Raw genomic sequence first — 15,672 nt, forward strand, 5'->3', positions numbered from 1 at the left:
TGGCTGCAGGGGGTTTTGGGAAGGGTTTGCAATGCCTCATGGGGATGGATTGAGGGTCACATGATGCAGGTGTCTCAATCCCATAATTCTATGGGCATTTTACTAGGTTTCTAGCAGCTTTTCAACTGCCCTAGCAACGTACGAGTCAGTCATCTGTGTCAGAAAGCATGGATCCTGCACTGCTTTTCAGTATTGTGCTGTGCGTTATGAACACAAGGATATAATAGGAGCTCAACAGGGAAGCTATTTACCACCACCCTGACCCCAACCCCCTCCTTGTAGAAGTGGCGTGTCTGCGGCTCCACACTAGAGGCGACTATTTGCCTCTGTTGCCTTCTGCTATGCCTGCTGGAGATCTTTGACTTTTACACAGCACTGCTGCATGTGTCCCTATCATAGCCCTTCCCCTGAACAAGTTCTTGTAGCTGGATTCGAGCTGTGCCTGCCCAGCCTCTTCTCCCCATAGACCAAGGAGATCCACCACCTCTGGTGTGCTCCAGATAGGGGCGTGTATGTTGCATGGAGCTGGCATTCTCAGCTGGGCAGTTGCTATGTGAGCGCTCCACACTGAGCAAAGAAGAAGAGCAAATTCAAAACTTCCTGGGGCTTTAACAGGGGAGGGGTGTTCACCTGTGTACCTGGCTAAAGGGTAGAAGAGTTCAAAACGATGACCAGAGTGGTCCCAGTGGGCATTGTGGGATACCTCCTGCAGTCCAGTTAGGGAGAGGTAAACAACATAGTGTCAACACTGACATTATGTCCCTCTAACTATGTCGTCCTAAGCTCTACGTCTCTCGCAGAGGTGATTTTATTATGTTGGCATAGCAGGCAAGTTAAAGCATTGGGAGGAGCATTGCAATGTGTACACCTCCAGTTAGGTCAGCATAAGCTGCCTTATGTCAGCAAAACTGTGTAGTGTAGACATGGCCTTATTCAACAAGCTAAGCATTTTAAATATTGTTTGAACTACTTTAAAAATACTTTAAAAACCTTATTAGTTTTACTAATTCGCTAAATCAAATACAATAAAGGGGATTGTTCTTTTTAAAATTTTACTATTCTTAAAAAAGGTCCCTAGATACGATTAAGTACATAGCACTGAAAAACGTTAAGGGTCTGGGAAACCAAAAAAGAAAGGAAATGCAAAAGCTGTCCTTATCTCGACACACTGGCCCAAATTAACTACTGGGGTAGGTAGCTGCAGTCACTGAAGTCAATGCACCTTGTTACCACAGTATGTATTGTATCAAACATCAGGTACATTCATATTCAGAGACCCTGGCAATATCAAGGTAATGTTAGAGTAGATTAAAACTCTATTAATGTATATATCGGGTTTATCACCAAGGCAGCTGAACAAAATATTTGTCATAATGTTGAGTTTATTTCGTTTAAATTAAATCCTAATGATGTTTTAAGACAGTGATTTTAGTATTTGTTAGATAACACATCAGAACTAATTGTCTACAGATCTCATTTTTGTTAATGAAACCTACCTTAACTGGATTAGAATCACACTAAGAACACTTGAGAATCAGAGACTGATGAAGATTTACGGAGGAGCTATAATATACAGTCAGCTGTGTGGGGAGATATTAAGCTCAGCAGTTAAGGCATAAATACTTCCTAATCCCCAAAAGAAAGAGCAAAGGACTAAGCAACACACATCAAGTTACCAAATAAGGCCAACAACCAAGGAACTAGCACAAAAAACAACCACAATTTGGAGCTTGTGTTTGCAAAGGAAATCCTGTGGTCTCATTATTCTCAGATTGGTTAGATTTATGCAGTAACATCCTGACCCCAGTGATGTCAATGACACAGATCCCAGTGACTTCAACAGGACTGGGATTTCACCCATGACATCTATTAATTTTGGAACTCATTTCCCTAAATCAGAAATGTTCTTTGTAAGTAAATACATATTTTCCCATCTGTAATGACACTAGGGACACATATTGTGGGGAATATTATCAAAGCACCATAAACACTTTGTTGTCTCCTAACTTCTTTTGGTTCTTTAGGGAGAGCCAGGACCTCGAGGTCCTTATGGTCCCATCGGACTCCCTGGTATTGGACTTCAAGGACCTAAGGTAATCATCAATAATACAGTACATTTCCTATCATGATGCAGTCTCTATGTGAATCCTTTGTAATATATTTTAATGAAAGTTAGCTTGAGTTTAATGTCATAACAAGTGAGTTATTATTATTTGAAGCTGAAGAGCATATAACCAGGGCTTTGGAGCGGAGCACAGAGCTGGAGCGCGGAGCAGCTCTGGAGCAGTGGAGCTGCAGGTTTTTGCTTGGAGCTGGAGCGGAGCCAAAGCACAGCTCCAAAGCCCTGCATATAACTTTAGAAGTTTACACACTTGCATAGGATGGAGGTAGCTGAGTTGCCTTTCAGCCATCCCAAAATCTGATTATAATCTCACCTACAGCAGTAAAAATCAGAAGTAACTCTACTGAAATCTGTATAGACGAGATCAGTTTCATGGCTGAAGTACACATGGTTTGCCTCCAATCCTGCACCATTATGCATATTTATGTAAAGTGTATAAATATACCTTGGCTGCTTTTACACACAATATATATTGCCAAGGACAAGGGAACTAAAAACTTGTTGGAGAATAAATGACTGATTTCTCCCATATTTCTTAGTTGGGAGATGGAGATTCTCTGCTATTTTCTCTCTTATGCACCAATTCGTTCCTGCATCTTGTTTGAACCAAACATTACTTGTGGTGCTAATTCTTCAAAAACTGCTTTAAGTCATGTATCTTCTGTACTGTATGGACAAAGGCCCAACGCCTAGAACAACAAAGCTGTAAGGTTTTATTGCTCTTTTCCCTGCGTCCTTGGAACTCATGGGCGTTTTCCATGCTGTGGAACAGTGTGAGGTGTTGGAATGCATTCAATGTGTGCTACGTGAGAGCTACATAATCATTTTGTAATCTGCCCAGACGAAGGAGCAGAGCGTTGTTCTGCCGCCTTTGGAACATCCCAGGAGGGAAATTGTGGCTTAGGGAGTCACAGTGTCCCTCCCAGGCTTCATGATGCTCTATAGAGGAACTACACTGCATCAGGTTTACACCCAGTGTGGGATATGCTGCCCAATGTACTGGAGTACCTATGCCAACTGTCTACTGCCTTATACAGAGTGGGGGATGTAGTGGCTCTGTGGCACCTGATACTCCCTGTGTGCTGGCTCTAATGGTACCATGTACTGGTGCATGACTATAAGTAGGTGCCTGTTACCCCCTTACTGTGTTGTCATTAGCATGTAGGGTAGGCTACAATCTAGCCCTAAGGATAAACGAAGATGACTTTTTTATGCTCCTAAATTATATTTCATATTAACTGTTCATTCAAAGATGCTAGTGGTTTCATTTCAGTGCCACCAAGGGACATTATATGGTGCACTATACCTCACCTATGAGTAAAGAGTAAAATTTTCAAAAGTGCCCAAATGAGTTGGAAGCCTAAGTCCCAATGAAATGTAGGCTCCAGAGTGCTAAGTCCCATTTTCAAAAGTCACTTAGTCCCAGTCACTTGGGTACTTTTGAAAGTCACACTCTAAGAAAACAATAAGTAACATCTCTGAACTTCCTTCCCAATAGGGTGATAGAGGCCAGGAAGGAAGAATTGGGCCTCCAGGACCTATTGGAATTGGTGAGCCAGGATTAACTGTAAGTGGACAGGACAGTTCTGTATAATGTGTTAGAAATTAAAAACAATACAAGACATCTAAGTGAACTTGTTTGATAGATGATGGTCATATTGACTGGCACACTCTGTACCTGCTGCTGGGACAATGAAAGTGAGGGGATGTGTTAGTAACTGTTGCAATAACAACTGCACATGGCAGAGCTGAGCCAGGAGCCAGTGCCATCTCTAAAGAATATGAAACTTAAAGAAACATTTGATTGCCTGATCCCAGCTAAATAGCCTCTTAGGGCCTGATTTTCAGTAAGACTCTAGGTGTGAATTTGTATCTGTGCTTCTCTTCTAGATGATGTTAAGGAGAAACACACTTTTTAGAACTGTCTGAAATAAAAAATATATCTTTAAAGAATCAAAAGTTGGGGCATTCCTATGTACCTGTGTGTCACTTAAATACGTCAACAACACTGCTGGTCTGGAAAGGTTATTTAGATGCCACATATCTTTAAATGTTTCTGTGCCACTGTCAGTCTCAGGATCTTAGTTCCTGGTTTCAAACTAGTTCTTATATTTCTTTGGTTATAAAGAAAAAGAAAAGAAACTTGTAGTTGGTTAATTTCCTTGCTAAATATTTCCCCATAGTCTCCGCTTAACCCAGAGGTTCTCAGACGGGGAGTTGGGACCCCTCACGGGGTCATGAGGTTATTAAGGGGGGGGTCACAAGCTGTCAGCCTCCACCCAAACTGCGCTTTGCCTCCAGCATTTATAAATATATAAATATATTAAATAAATATATATATTTATATATATAAATATATAAAAATGTGTTAAATATATAAAAAATGTTTTTAATTTATAAAGTGGGGGGGTCGCACTCAGGGGCTTGCTGTGTGAAAGAGGTCACCAGTACAAAAAGTTTGAGAACCACTGGCTTAACCACCACAAATCCTCTTCAAGATTCTCTGCTGACCTTATTCTCTGTAAAGCCTTTCCAAAACAAAGCATGTGATAAGCAACTGTTCTTGAATGCTTCCAATATCTTCCTGGTAGTCAGTGCTTTTAACTAATTCATGTAGATTTAGGTGGTTCTCTTCACCAAAGAGTTAATGCCCTTTGGCATCTAATCTGGGCACCAAATATATGGGAAGAATTATAAAAGAGGTTACATTTCCGTTGTTAAAAATCACAGAGATAGATTATTCATTTTACAACCACAAAATGACCTGGGTGGCAACAATGGTGAATCACTAAGATTTCATTCTAATACCATTTTCATTTTTAAAATCAGCTTGTAACTGGAACAAGTTGAGTATTTTTTTTCCCCACAGAAATCACAGGACCTTTACACTATGCTGTGGTCATCCTTAAAAACTCGTCAATAGCCTTAAATAACTAAGAAAGGCTGAATTCTAGGGAAGTGTAAAGAATGCTGCAAATAGAAAGTTACTTCAGTGTTTATCTAAGGCAAAATTGTCTATTCTTTTTAAGAGCAGCCTCTGAATTTCTATGCTTTGCCATTTCTTTTTTATCATTTTATCATTCCACCATTTCTCCAGTAATCACTCAGAGATGATAATTCCTGTGTTGACCTCAAAAATGATGCTATAACATCACTTGATTAATGACGCCATGGACACTTCCAAGAATAGCAACTCTCTTCCCCTTTGTCTTCTCACAGAGTAGTTCTTCTGGGGAAAACATAAAAACCTTTCTTTCAGTAACTTGGAATGAAAAATACTGCAGTGGCAATTATGAAATATATGACCAAGAATACAAGCTAAATATTGTGGAAAATGTTTGTAAACTTCTCTTAATCATAGAAATGTAGAGCTGGATGAGAACTTGAGATGTCATTAAAAGTCCAGCCCTCTGCACTGAGGCAGGATCAAGTAAACCTAGACCATCCCTGACAGGTGTTTGTCCAACCTTTTCCTAAAAACTTCGAATGGTGGGGATTCCACATCCTCCCTGGAAGCCTATTCCAGAACTTAACTACCCTTATAGTTAGAAAGGTTTTCCTAATATCTAATCTAAATTGCTCTTGCTCCATATTAAGCCTATTACTTCTTGTCCTTCCGTTGTGTTTTACACTACCTTCAATAGACATGAAGAACAACTTATTGTCCTCTTTATAAAAACCTTTTATGTACTTGAAGACGGTTATCATGTCCTCCCTTGGGCTCCTCTTCTCCCGAATAAACAAACCCAATTTTTCAATCTTTCATCATAGGTAATGTTTTCTAGACTTTTAATCACTTCTGTTGCTCTCCTGTGGACTTTCTCCAGTATATCCAATTTCTTTCCTAAAGGGTGGCACCCAGAATTGAGCAGTCTGAGGCCTCACCAGTGTCGAGTAGAGTGGGCCAGTTACCTCCCCTGTCTTACATACAACACTCATGTTAATACACCCCAGAATGATATTACCTTTTTTGAAACTTCATCATTTTTGACTCATTCAATTTGTGATCCACTATAACTCCCAGATCTTTTTCAGCAGTACTACAAGCCAGTTATTCCCCATTTTATATTTGTAGTTGCGTATTTGATTTTCCCTTCCCAAATGAAGTATTCTGCATTTGTCTATGTTGAATTTGTTGATTTCAGACCAAATCTGTGATTTATCAAGGTTGTTTTGAATTTTAAACCTGTCCTCCAAAGTGCTTGCAACCCCTCCCAGTTTGATGATGTCAGCAAATTTTACAAGCTGACTCTCCACTCCTTTGTCTAAGTCATTAATGAAAATATTGACTAGTTCCTGACCCAGGACTGACCTCTGCAAGACCCCACTAGATATGCCTTCCCAGTTTGACAGAGAACCATTGATAACTACTCTTTGTGTACTCTTTGTATACAGTCTTGCAACCAGTTGTGCACCCACCTTATAGTAAGTTAACTTAGTCCACATTTCCCTAGTTTTCTTATGAGAATGTCATATGGGACTGTGTCAGAAGCCTTACTAAAATCAAGATATATCATGTCTATTACTTTGCTGCCATCCACTAGGATGGTAATCATGTCAAATAAGGAAATTAGGTTGGTCTGGCATGACTTGTTTTTGATCAATCCATGCTTGCTATTACTTATAACCCTATTATCCCCTAGGTGCTTACAAATTGATTATTTAATAATTTGTTTCAGTATCTTTCCAGGTATTGAAGTTAGGCTGACTGGACAAAAATTCCCTGGATCCTTTCAGTTCAATATTTTTTAAAGAGAGGCACTATGTTTGCCCTTTTCCAGTCCTCTGGCCCCTTACCTGTCCTCCATGAGTTCTCAAAGATCATCGCTAATGGTTCTGAGATTGTTTCAGCTAGTTCCTTAAGTATTCTAGGATGAATTTCATCAGTCCTTGTGGACTTGAATACATCTAACTTATTTCAATATTCTTTAACTTGTTCTTCCCCTATTTTGGGTTGCATTCCTTCCCCTTGTTGTTAATATTAAACTGTGTTGAGTATATGGTCACCATTAAACTTTTTAGTGAAGAATGACGCAAAATAGGCATTGAACACCTCAGCCTTCTTGATGTCATCAGTTATTAGCTCTCCTTGCTCACTAAGTAGAGGACCTACATTTTTTCATCTTTCTCTTTCTAATGTATTTAAAGAATCTCTTATTACCTTTTATGTCCCTAGATAATTTTAACTCATTTTGCATTATTGTCTTGTGCATTATAATGCCTTTATGAAAACAGTTGAGGGATCAAATTATGCTAAGGGAACTAAAAACATTAATTTTATTATATATGTAGAATTGGGGTTGTATGTGTTAAATAGAAACTAATTTATTCTATGTATAACTTCCACAATTAATTCTTCCATGAATTATTATTCCTTTAGAGTTGATGGTAATAAGCATTCAGTAGTACCTTTAAGACTAAGTTCTTTGGGATCAAAAACTGTCGTTTACTATGTTTGTAGAATGCCTAGCCCAGTGAGGCCCTAACCTAGCCAAAGCCTCTAAGGATCACCAGTATACAAACAATGGAGGTAATTACAATAGCTTATACTAGCTCACAGTACAATACACTGATTTTACAGGCATCCTGAAACCTCTGTAGGTCACGCTATATATGCAGTAGTACTGTAGCTGTGTTGGTCCCATGATATTAGAGAGACAAGCTGAGTGAAGTAATATCTTTTATTGGACCCCCTTCCATTAGTGAGAGAGGCAAACTTTTGAGCTTCATCAGACCTGAAGAAGAGCTCTGTGTAAGTCTGAAAGCTTGTCTCTCTCACCAACAGAAGTTGGTCCAATAAAATATCTTTTTTTATGTTACTCACACCATTGTTATGTAACTCATCAAAAAGTGGCTGCTCCACCATGTTCTAATTGCTTGCTTTAAGTAGGCTGTTGCAGAATTTCTTGTGGCCCTTGCAGTTCTCAGCTCCATGACAGATGGGATGGTACTGGTGTACTTGAAATAGCATAAATAAGGAAATGTCAATTGCACATGCCATCTGAAGCTGTTCTTTCTTTTTTAACATCAGGGGCCTCGTGGTCCTGAGGGTGTACAAGGTGAAAGAGGGCCTGCAGGAGAAGGCATTCCAGGCCAGAAGGTAAATGTTACACTGAAATTCTTAAATACTGTGACTGTGGTTTTCAAAAAGTGCCTAAGTGATTTAGGAACACAATACTGAAAGTCAGTCAATGGGGCATAAGCTCCATGACATTTTAGGTGCTCCTTGAATATTTCACTTTCTCTTAAAAAGTTTAAGAGTCCTACCAAAAGAAATTTCACCCTTGCCAAATACAGTAATAAATTACTGACCCACTTAGTGCTGAAGACTATGTTAATAAGAGGTCTTATCATGTTAGCACTGGTAGGTTAAAAAAGTATCTTTTGAAAAGCTCTTTATGTAAAATATAACCCGTACAGCTGCTCAGTACTGGAGGGAACCATTCAGAAGGCAGTTTGATCCTTCTTGCCACTCTGGGAAATTCTGACAAGGATTATACAGTTGTGACTTAGGCACCTCTGTATTCACACCCTACACATTATTGCAATAATATTTGTACCAAACGTGCCTTATGAGATATCATATAAAAGCTAATAATGTGCAGGTTATTAATATAATTGTAAAATATGTGCACTTATGTTATATGTGGGGTTATGCATTTCTTCTGTCTGATGTTATTAAAATGTATTTGAACCAGACAAATCTGGGCTGTGGGTAAGCAGTTTTTTCCAGCCAATGGAAAGTCTGGTGTCTTCATCCAGGCACAATCACAGACACTTGGCAATGACAGTAAATTGGCACAACAGGAGCTTCAGGGACAGATCACTTTGAGTTATAGAAAGCACTAGTGGGGAAGAAACTAGCATGGAACCTTCTCCATCAGACTCCATGGCACCTTTCCTCACAGCAGCAGAGCATTTTAAGGCACTCAGGTTTACAGGATAAGCAGTGACAACCTCTCACTGCTCTGAATAACACTCCAGAATGTTACAATGAGTCTGTATGGACATATACCTCATTATAGCCTATCATCAACATCAACATATTAAAATAAAAAGTATGAGTATGCTGATTAATAAATATTTTTCTGAAACTAAAACAAACCCCCAAATATTAGCGGTGGAACTTGAACTGAAATCTCACCTCCCAGTCCCATGTAATCCTCTTTCTGTTCTTTTGTACAAGAGCACAAAGTATCATGCTAACAGATATTTTATTGGTTCCACAATTCCCTGGTGCCTTAACTGCTGAACAAAGAGGATTTTCCTCCCTATAAAGGAAAAGATGTCAGACAGTCACATTGTGTGCACTGGTGTTACAACAGTACACTCCAAACTGCAATGTTTAAAAGATGAAACACCCAGAGTGATCTAGTCTCCCTTCTGTTATTGCTTTCCCCTGTCTTACTCTATCTAAACCTAAGAGTTATTTTAAAGCCCTTTCAAGTTACAATAGTTCTATCAGAGTAAATGCAAACATGGTGGTTTCTGAACTGTAGCTAAGCTACTTTCCATTGCGACAAATGACTCTTTTGATAGTGTGTCTTGTTTGAAGAAACTGTTTCCGTGCAGACATTGTCTATTGTGATTTTCTGTTGATTTGTGTTAGAAATTTAAATGTATGAAGTCCTAAAGCCAGTTAACTTATACCAATACTATATATTTCCAGGGTGAAAAAGGCATAGAAGGCCCAGCAGGTCCAATTGGAATAGCAGGAGAATCAGTCAAAGGTGATAAGGTGCAGTAAATAAGATTTTTTTTTAAATCATATTTGTATGATTTATAGTTAAAGTAATGATTATTTAATCCTTTATGTGATCTAGAAATAGTATGTAAATATCTTAGAGTTGGATATGGACTGAACTATTATATGCTATTCTAATACTATGACCATGCCCCTGGTTAAGACTATTGATTGATGACACATTGGGCTCAGTCCTCAGCTGCAACCAGGCTGTGCTCTGTGCAGTTGGGAGTGAGGGGGAAGAAGTTGACAAAGGTGACTTTACCCCACATTTAAGCTCCCAAATCCTGGGGCGGGGCAGCTTCTGGTGCTATTCAGGGCACCTTTCCATCATAGCATGCAAGGGGCATTTCTGTCAGCCAGGGATCGCTGGAGCAGAGTCCCTTGCTTTGACCATGCCCCCAACCTCTGTGCAAGGACTTAGAATGCAAAGTCTGCATTGCCAGCCCTGTGTCACTTGGGAATCTCCAGGAAACTGGGTAAGATGCTTTACTGTCCCATTGTGATGCAAATGGACCATATTCATGATTTTCCAAAATGTGTGTTGAAAATGAGGTCATCTACCAGCAATCAATGGGTCTCACCCTTTCAAAAACGAGGCCACTTTTTAGGCATCCAAATGTGTATTGAAGAGCCTATCTTTAAGTTCTCTATTTGGAAAATGGCCTCAGAATCTGGTGTATGGTATTAATTAGCCTGCAAACACTGAATTCATCTCTATCTGCTAGCAAAATAAATTCAGCCAAAAGCCAGACAATAAATTCTCTTAATTTCTGAGAGATCTCAGTGAGACACACTGAAATCACATTGTGGCTACATTACCACCACATGCCATAGTTTGTCATGCTCTACATAACATACTTTCCCAACACTCAGAATTAACTGTTTTTACATGCTAGATTGTAGAATTTATCAGAAATTCTGATTAGAAGACAATGTGGAACCACCCTACCTCAGTGGGAGATGAGAGAAAGATTGTGTCTCTGGGAGCCATAATTTCTCCCCAAGCACCCCACTGCTTAGGGGGAGTTCGCAGCAGTCCACATTATCTTTTAGGATATCCCACCTCCTCCCTGCCTCTTCAAGGCAATGTGTTTCCCAAGCATAAGAACTACAATTGTCCCTGGCCTTTGTGCAGGGGAAAGTTTCTTGCATCTTTCCTCCCACCTCATGTCCACTCAAATGCCAGGGATAATCTGTTCCTATGTCTGACATTTCCCATGCATAGCACTGAAAGTATTGTAAGGTGCACATATCAGTGAAGTTTTTCTTGTCTGCAAGTTACTGGCATTCAGGGCAGAGTGTTATATTGGAAACTTGGTTCAATAGTAACAAATGCATATAATAGGAACTGCAAAAATAGTTTCAGGTATTTTAAAATATAGTTGAAAGACAATTACTAGCTTGGCTGCTCAAACCACCATCACAGACTTTAGTTGTCTGTGACATACTGCAGAGGTCTTCTGTCTAGGATGTATACTTCAGTCTGCTGCTTTCTAATTCTAATTCCTTTGTGGGTTGGGTGAATGCAAGTTTCAGAAAACTTCTCACTGTATGCATTGCTATGTGAATTATTCTTATTCTTTATTAGAACAGAATTTTGTTAACTAAACTTTGTTATTTGAGTTGGTGGAAGAGTTATATTTTCATTTGCTTTATTTTCCTTAAAGCTGAAGTCTGTGAATTATTCAGACACATTTTCTTAGTGACTTCATGTTCCAAAGATTGGTGTTACTATATATATTGTTATTAACACTGAATTAGACATAACCAGAACAGCTCTTTGGAAAAATAATGGCAAAGCTAGCCCAAATATTCTGTATCCCATGACCTCTCTTCATGGGTTTTTCTTTTGGATGTTTAGCAAGTTAATCTACATGGTAGAATGTGAGGAAACCATTTCAGACCTAAAAATGATGGTGTTATAAATCACTGTGATTTACATGTTGCAAGGTTTCTCCATGCAGGGGGAACAGGGCCCTGAAGGACCACAAGGACCTATTGGACAACCTGGAATCGGCAGTCAAGGAATCCAGGTAAATCTGACATTAAGTTTAGTTAAGAAATACATTCAGTTGAATGTCTAGTTTTGGCATAATATACTCCATTATTATTAGATGACAGGAGCACAAACTAAAACCCTATTAGCTTTGTTTAAGTAAATGGCTGTGTCACTGATTTCAATAGGAAAAGGGTCAGGCCTAGTCCTAAATTTTGGAGATGTAGCAAAATTTAGATCCAGATCTAGATTTCATACTTGGTCTAATCTCTAATTTTTAATGCCTAGAGATTCAAAAAACACCACTGTGATTTGTACCTTAAAAATACCAGACAGGGCCCAATCCAAAGCTCACTGACATCAATGGAAAGACTTTGATTTCAATTGTCTTGAGATCAAGCCAATAGAAAAGTGAATTATCTGGACCAATCCATGCAATAATTTGCACAGCAGACTTCCTAAAATCTCCACATGGGATGATGCAGTAGGGAAGATTTGTATAGGGTGCGTGCTCAGCACCTCTGAAATGCTGATTATTTAAGAGGCCTCACAATGGACACTGAAAAATTGATGCATCTAAAGTGATGAGTCCCTTTTGAAAGTGTATCCCTATCCTCTCAGAGGCCAGAGCATAACTTCCCACTGCACAGGGTTAGTCTGAGGAGACAAAAATCCTCACCCTGGCTTTCCCCACCACTACCCAAGGCAATCCCTGAATTTGGGGTAATTCAGTGAAATCCACCTGTGTGGGGCTGAGGGAAAATTGAGTAAGGAACTCCTGATTTGGCCTTAGAACAGCCAGCCAGTTAGGTTTCTTTCCTTCGGAAGATAATAAATTCATTTTATTAACCTGGAAAATGAACCCATGGAAGTGTAGTTTTCATTAACTTCTTCCTTCTTTTTTTTTTAAGGGTATCCAAGGTCCTAAAGGTATACCTGGGCCAAAAGGGTCTCGAGGCATGGGTGTGCAGGGTCCAAAGGTAACTTTCAAGAGAATTGCAATTAAAAAAAATTATTGGCCACCTTGAGGGACAAGGAATATATCTGACCAAAGTCAGACATCCTAATGCTTTTAATATTCCATTGTGGAAACATTGGAAAGAAATCAGAGCTGTGCATTTTTAGACCACAATCCATATTTGGTCTTTGTAGGAAAACTCCCATGATAGTGTGCTCTGTGGGTGGAATAAGAACTGAATGTTTGGAGCTTGCTCTCAAGTACTCAAACAGTTTTCTACTGCGGAAGAACACACCTCATAAAAGGCAACACTGGCTACCAGTGTTTAATAGTATATGAAGTAGAAATGTAGAGATTTCTGACTGATATATTTGAAAGATTCTGAAGAAGAAAGCCACTCCATTTTAACGGCCTCCATTACTGGACCTCACCATCACATTGTTTCAGGCTAGCAGTTCTTTACTGTTTAAACAAATACAGATTTTCTTCATCAACCATGGATTCAAGTCATATTTCTTTCATTTTGATATATTGTGTGTTGGTTTTGTGGTATATAGCCACTGTATGTAAATGTCATACTCTACTGAGAAATTCTAAACTAATGGCTCTCCCACTGTGAACTCTGGTGATTTGCAGAGAATTTGCTGGCCACATGATGCTGGCTTTTATTCTTCTTTCCATCTGATTCTCCAGCCCTCCATCCTCAACATGGGAAAAGAGTTCAGAGGTCTGTAGCATTAGATGAAAACACGAAGGGAGAAAAAAAAGTCAGCCTAGCTACATTTACAAGGTGACATTGCTACATAAGTGGAAGAAAAATAGGTGAAACAGGAGCCACCGTCATAACCAGAGCCACTAGCAGGACTGGTACTTCAGGAGAGGAATGTTCAGGGGCAAAGCAGCTAGGCAGGATGGGCAGGGGAGCAAGAGAAATGGCAGGAACAGATGAAATAAAAAGCAAAAGTAGACATTGTGATTAACTTCTTCCGCAAGAGGACAGAATGCTTATTTTATTGAAAGCAGCCTGTTAAATACTTTCTGGACATTATTTTTGCATGTAAGCAATTGCTATAGTTGCCATAGGGATGCTGTGTGGTTGGGCACGGGAGAACAGATGATCAAGAGATATGGTCTCTATTAATACGATGAAAAAATCAGGGCTAGTGCTGGTCAGAAAATGGAATTTCTGATCCTCGGGATAATTCTGCCATTTCAAAATTAGTTTTTGTTCTAAATCAGAATGAAAAGTCAAAATATCAAAATTTCCAGTGGAAAAATTTCCTGCCCCCTTCCCGCCCACCCCATTTGATCTGGAACTATGAAGACATTTTTGTTTCATTATGTCAAAATATTTCATTTCAATGTAAATATTTATATATTAATATAAAAGTCAAAATGAATCAAAAGAATAAAGTCAAAACAAAATGTTTCACCATCAAAATAAAACTAGAAAGTCAAAATGAGTCACTGACTTTTTTCTGTTGAAAACTTCATCGAAATAGACATGTTCCTGCAAAACAGTTCAGCTGACACAATTGCATTTTCTGATGGAAGACTGTTTTGTCAGCAGTTTTCAACCAGCTCTACCTGAGAATCTCTGTTCTAAACCTTCAATAATCTGTGCTGCTATACAAATAAATAAAGTTAAGATCTGTACTCATGCTAAACACAAATAATTTTTCATTACTAGGGAAAAGAAGGTGAATTGGGACAAAAGGGGGATCCAGGACCACCAGGAGTTGGAGTACCCGGACCAAAAGTGAGCCTATTTTTTAAAAAAAATTGTGCCCAGTTTTCTGCAAAAATATCTGATAACTTGTAGTGAGAAGTTGGTTATGTCCATGGACTTCAGTGACAAAGTCTCCACAGAGAAGTGAGTTTCAACGGTTTAAAATTCATACTTTCAGCCATTATTCACCCTTCTAAATAAGTCATGTTTAAGTGATGGCATGATGCTAGCAAACGGGAGAGCAATGATCATGCTAATGAAGACTGAATAATATGGAAGAGTGATGAGCTGGGAGGAGCAAACAGAGCTCTCATAGAAGGTGCTGCCTACGCTACTTTTATATCACTTCTGATACACACCCATCCCTTGGCTGACTTGCCATGCCTTCACTCTCTCTCCTCCTTTATGTCCCTTCTCAAATCCCACTTCAAGGAGGTTTGCAAATTAGTCATATACGTAAACAAAGAAGCAAAACCCTGTGTAACTTTTGTATTATTCACCCAACTAATTGCATGAGTGCTCCCATGTCTGGCTCTCCTCCTAAAGTCCAATCCTCAGTTTTTATATCCTAGTCTCTTTAGGGCTAGCGAAGAAAGTGTCTAGGCCAGCACTAACTGCCCCAGGGTTTACTGAGATAGAGTCATAGCTGTGGGACAAGGAATGCAGTTTGTGTGGGAGAGGAAGTGGTTTCTGGGAGTTAGACCATTGGTGGTGGTCGGGCAGGCAAGGCTGCAATTACATTCAGGGAAGATGAAGACAAGATGTCCGCTTTCTGCAGGGTGTTTGTGTAACACCGACAGACCCTGGTTGTCAGCGGGCAGGATCGAACTTGGGATCTCTGGAGCTATGTGCATGAGCCTCTATCACATGAGCTAAAAGCCAACAGCCTGTTAGCTAAGGCTGCAGAGCAGACTCATTTTATCTCTCTCTGTCTAAGTGGTCTCAGTGCCACTAGATGGGACAGAACACCACACTCAGAAGGTGTGTGGGTTACATTTGCAGCAGAACAGAAGTGCACAGGTGTGCCCCCTTCCTGCTGTGCTGAGTCGTGGGAGAGCAGGGGGCATTATCCTCCTCCTACTGCACCCAAAGGCCTGGGGAGAATGTGGCATGAACCCTC

The 15,672-nt window shown here is 39.6% G+C and overlaps 1 protein-coding gene across 1 annotated transcript in view; it reads left to right on the top strand.

Annotated features, from left to right (window-relative positions):
• COL28A1 (collagen type XXVIII alpha 1 chain) overlaps positions 1–15,672 on the top strand; it is a 113,282-nt gene that overhangs the window by 41,797 nt on the left and 55,813 nt on the right. The window contains exons 11-17 of the mRNA XM_077809387.1: positions 2,025–2,093; positions 3,621–3,689; positions 8,154–8,222; positions 9,792–9,860; positions 11,834–11,902; positions 12,777–12,845; positions 14,514–14,582. Of these exons, the coding sequence (XP_077665513.1) occupies positions 2,025–2,093; positions 3,621–3,689; positions 8,154–8,222; positions 9,792–9,860; positions 11,834–11,902; positions 12,777–12,845; positions 14,514–14,582 (483 nt within the window). The remainder of the gene's footprint in view (positions 1–2,024; positions 2,094–3,620; positions 3,690–8,153; positions 8,223–9,791; positions 9,861–11,833; positions 11,903–12,776; positions 12,846–14,513; positions 14,583–15,672) is intronic.

The sequence above is a fragment of the Eretmochelys imbricata genome, chromosome 2 (assembly GCF_965152235.1).
Source record: "Eretmochelys imbricata isolate rEreImb1 chromosome 2, rEreImb1.hap1, whole genome shotgun sequence".
In the NCBI taxonomy this organism is placed as follows: domain Eukaryota; kingdom Metazoa; phylum Chordata; order Testudines; family Cheloniidae; genus Eretmochelys; species Eretmochelys imbricata.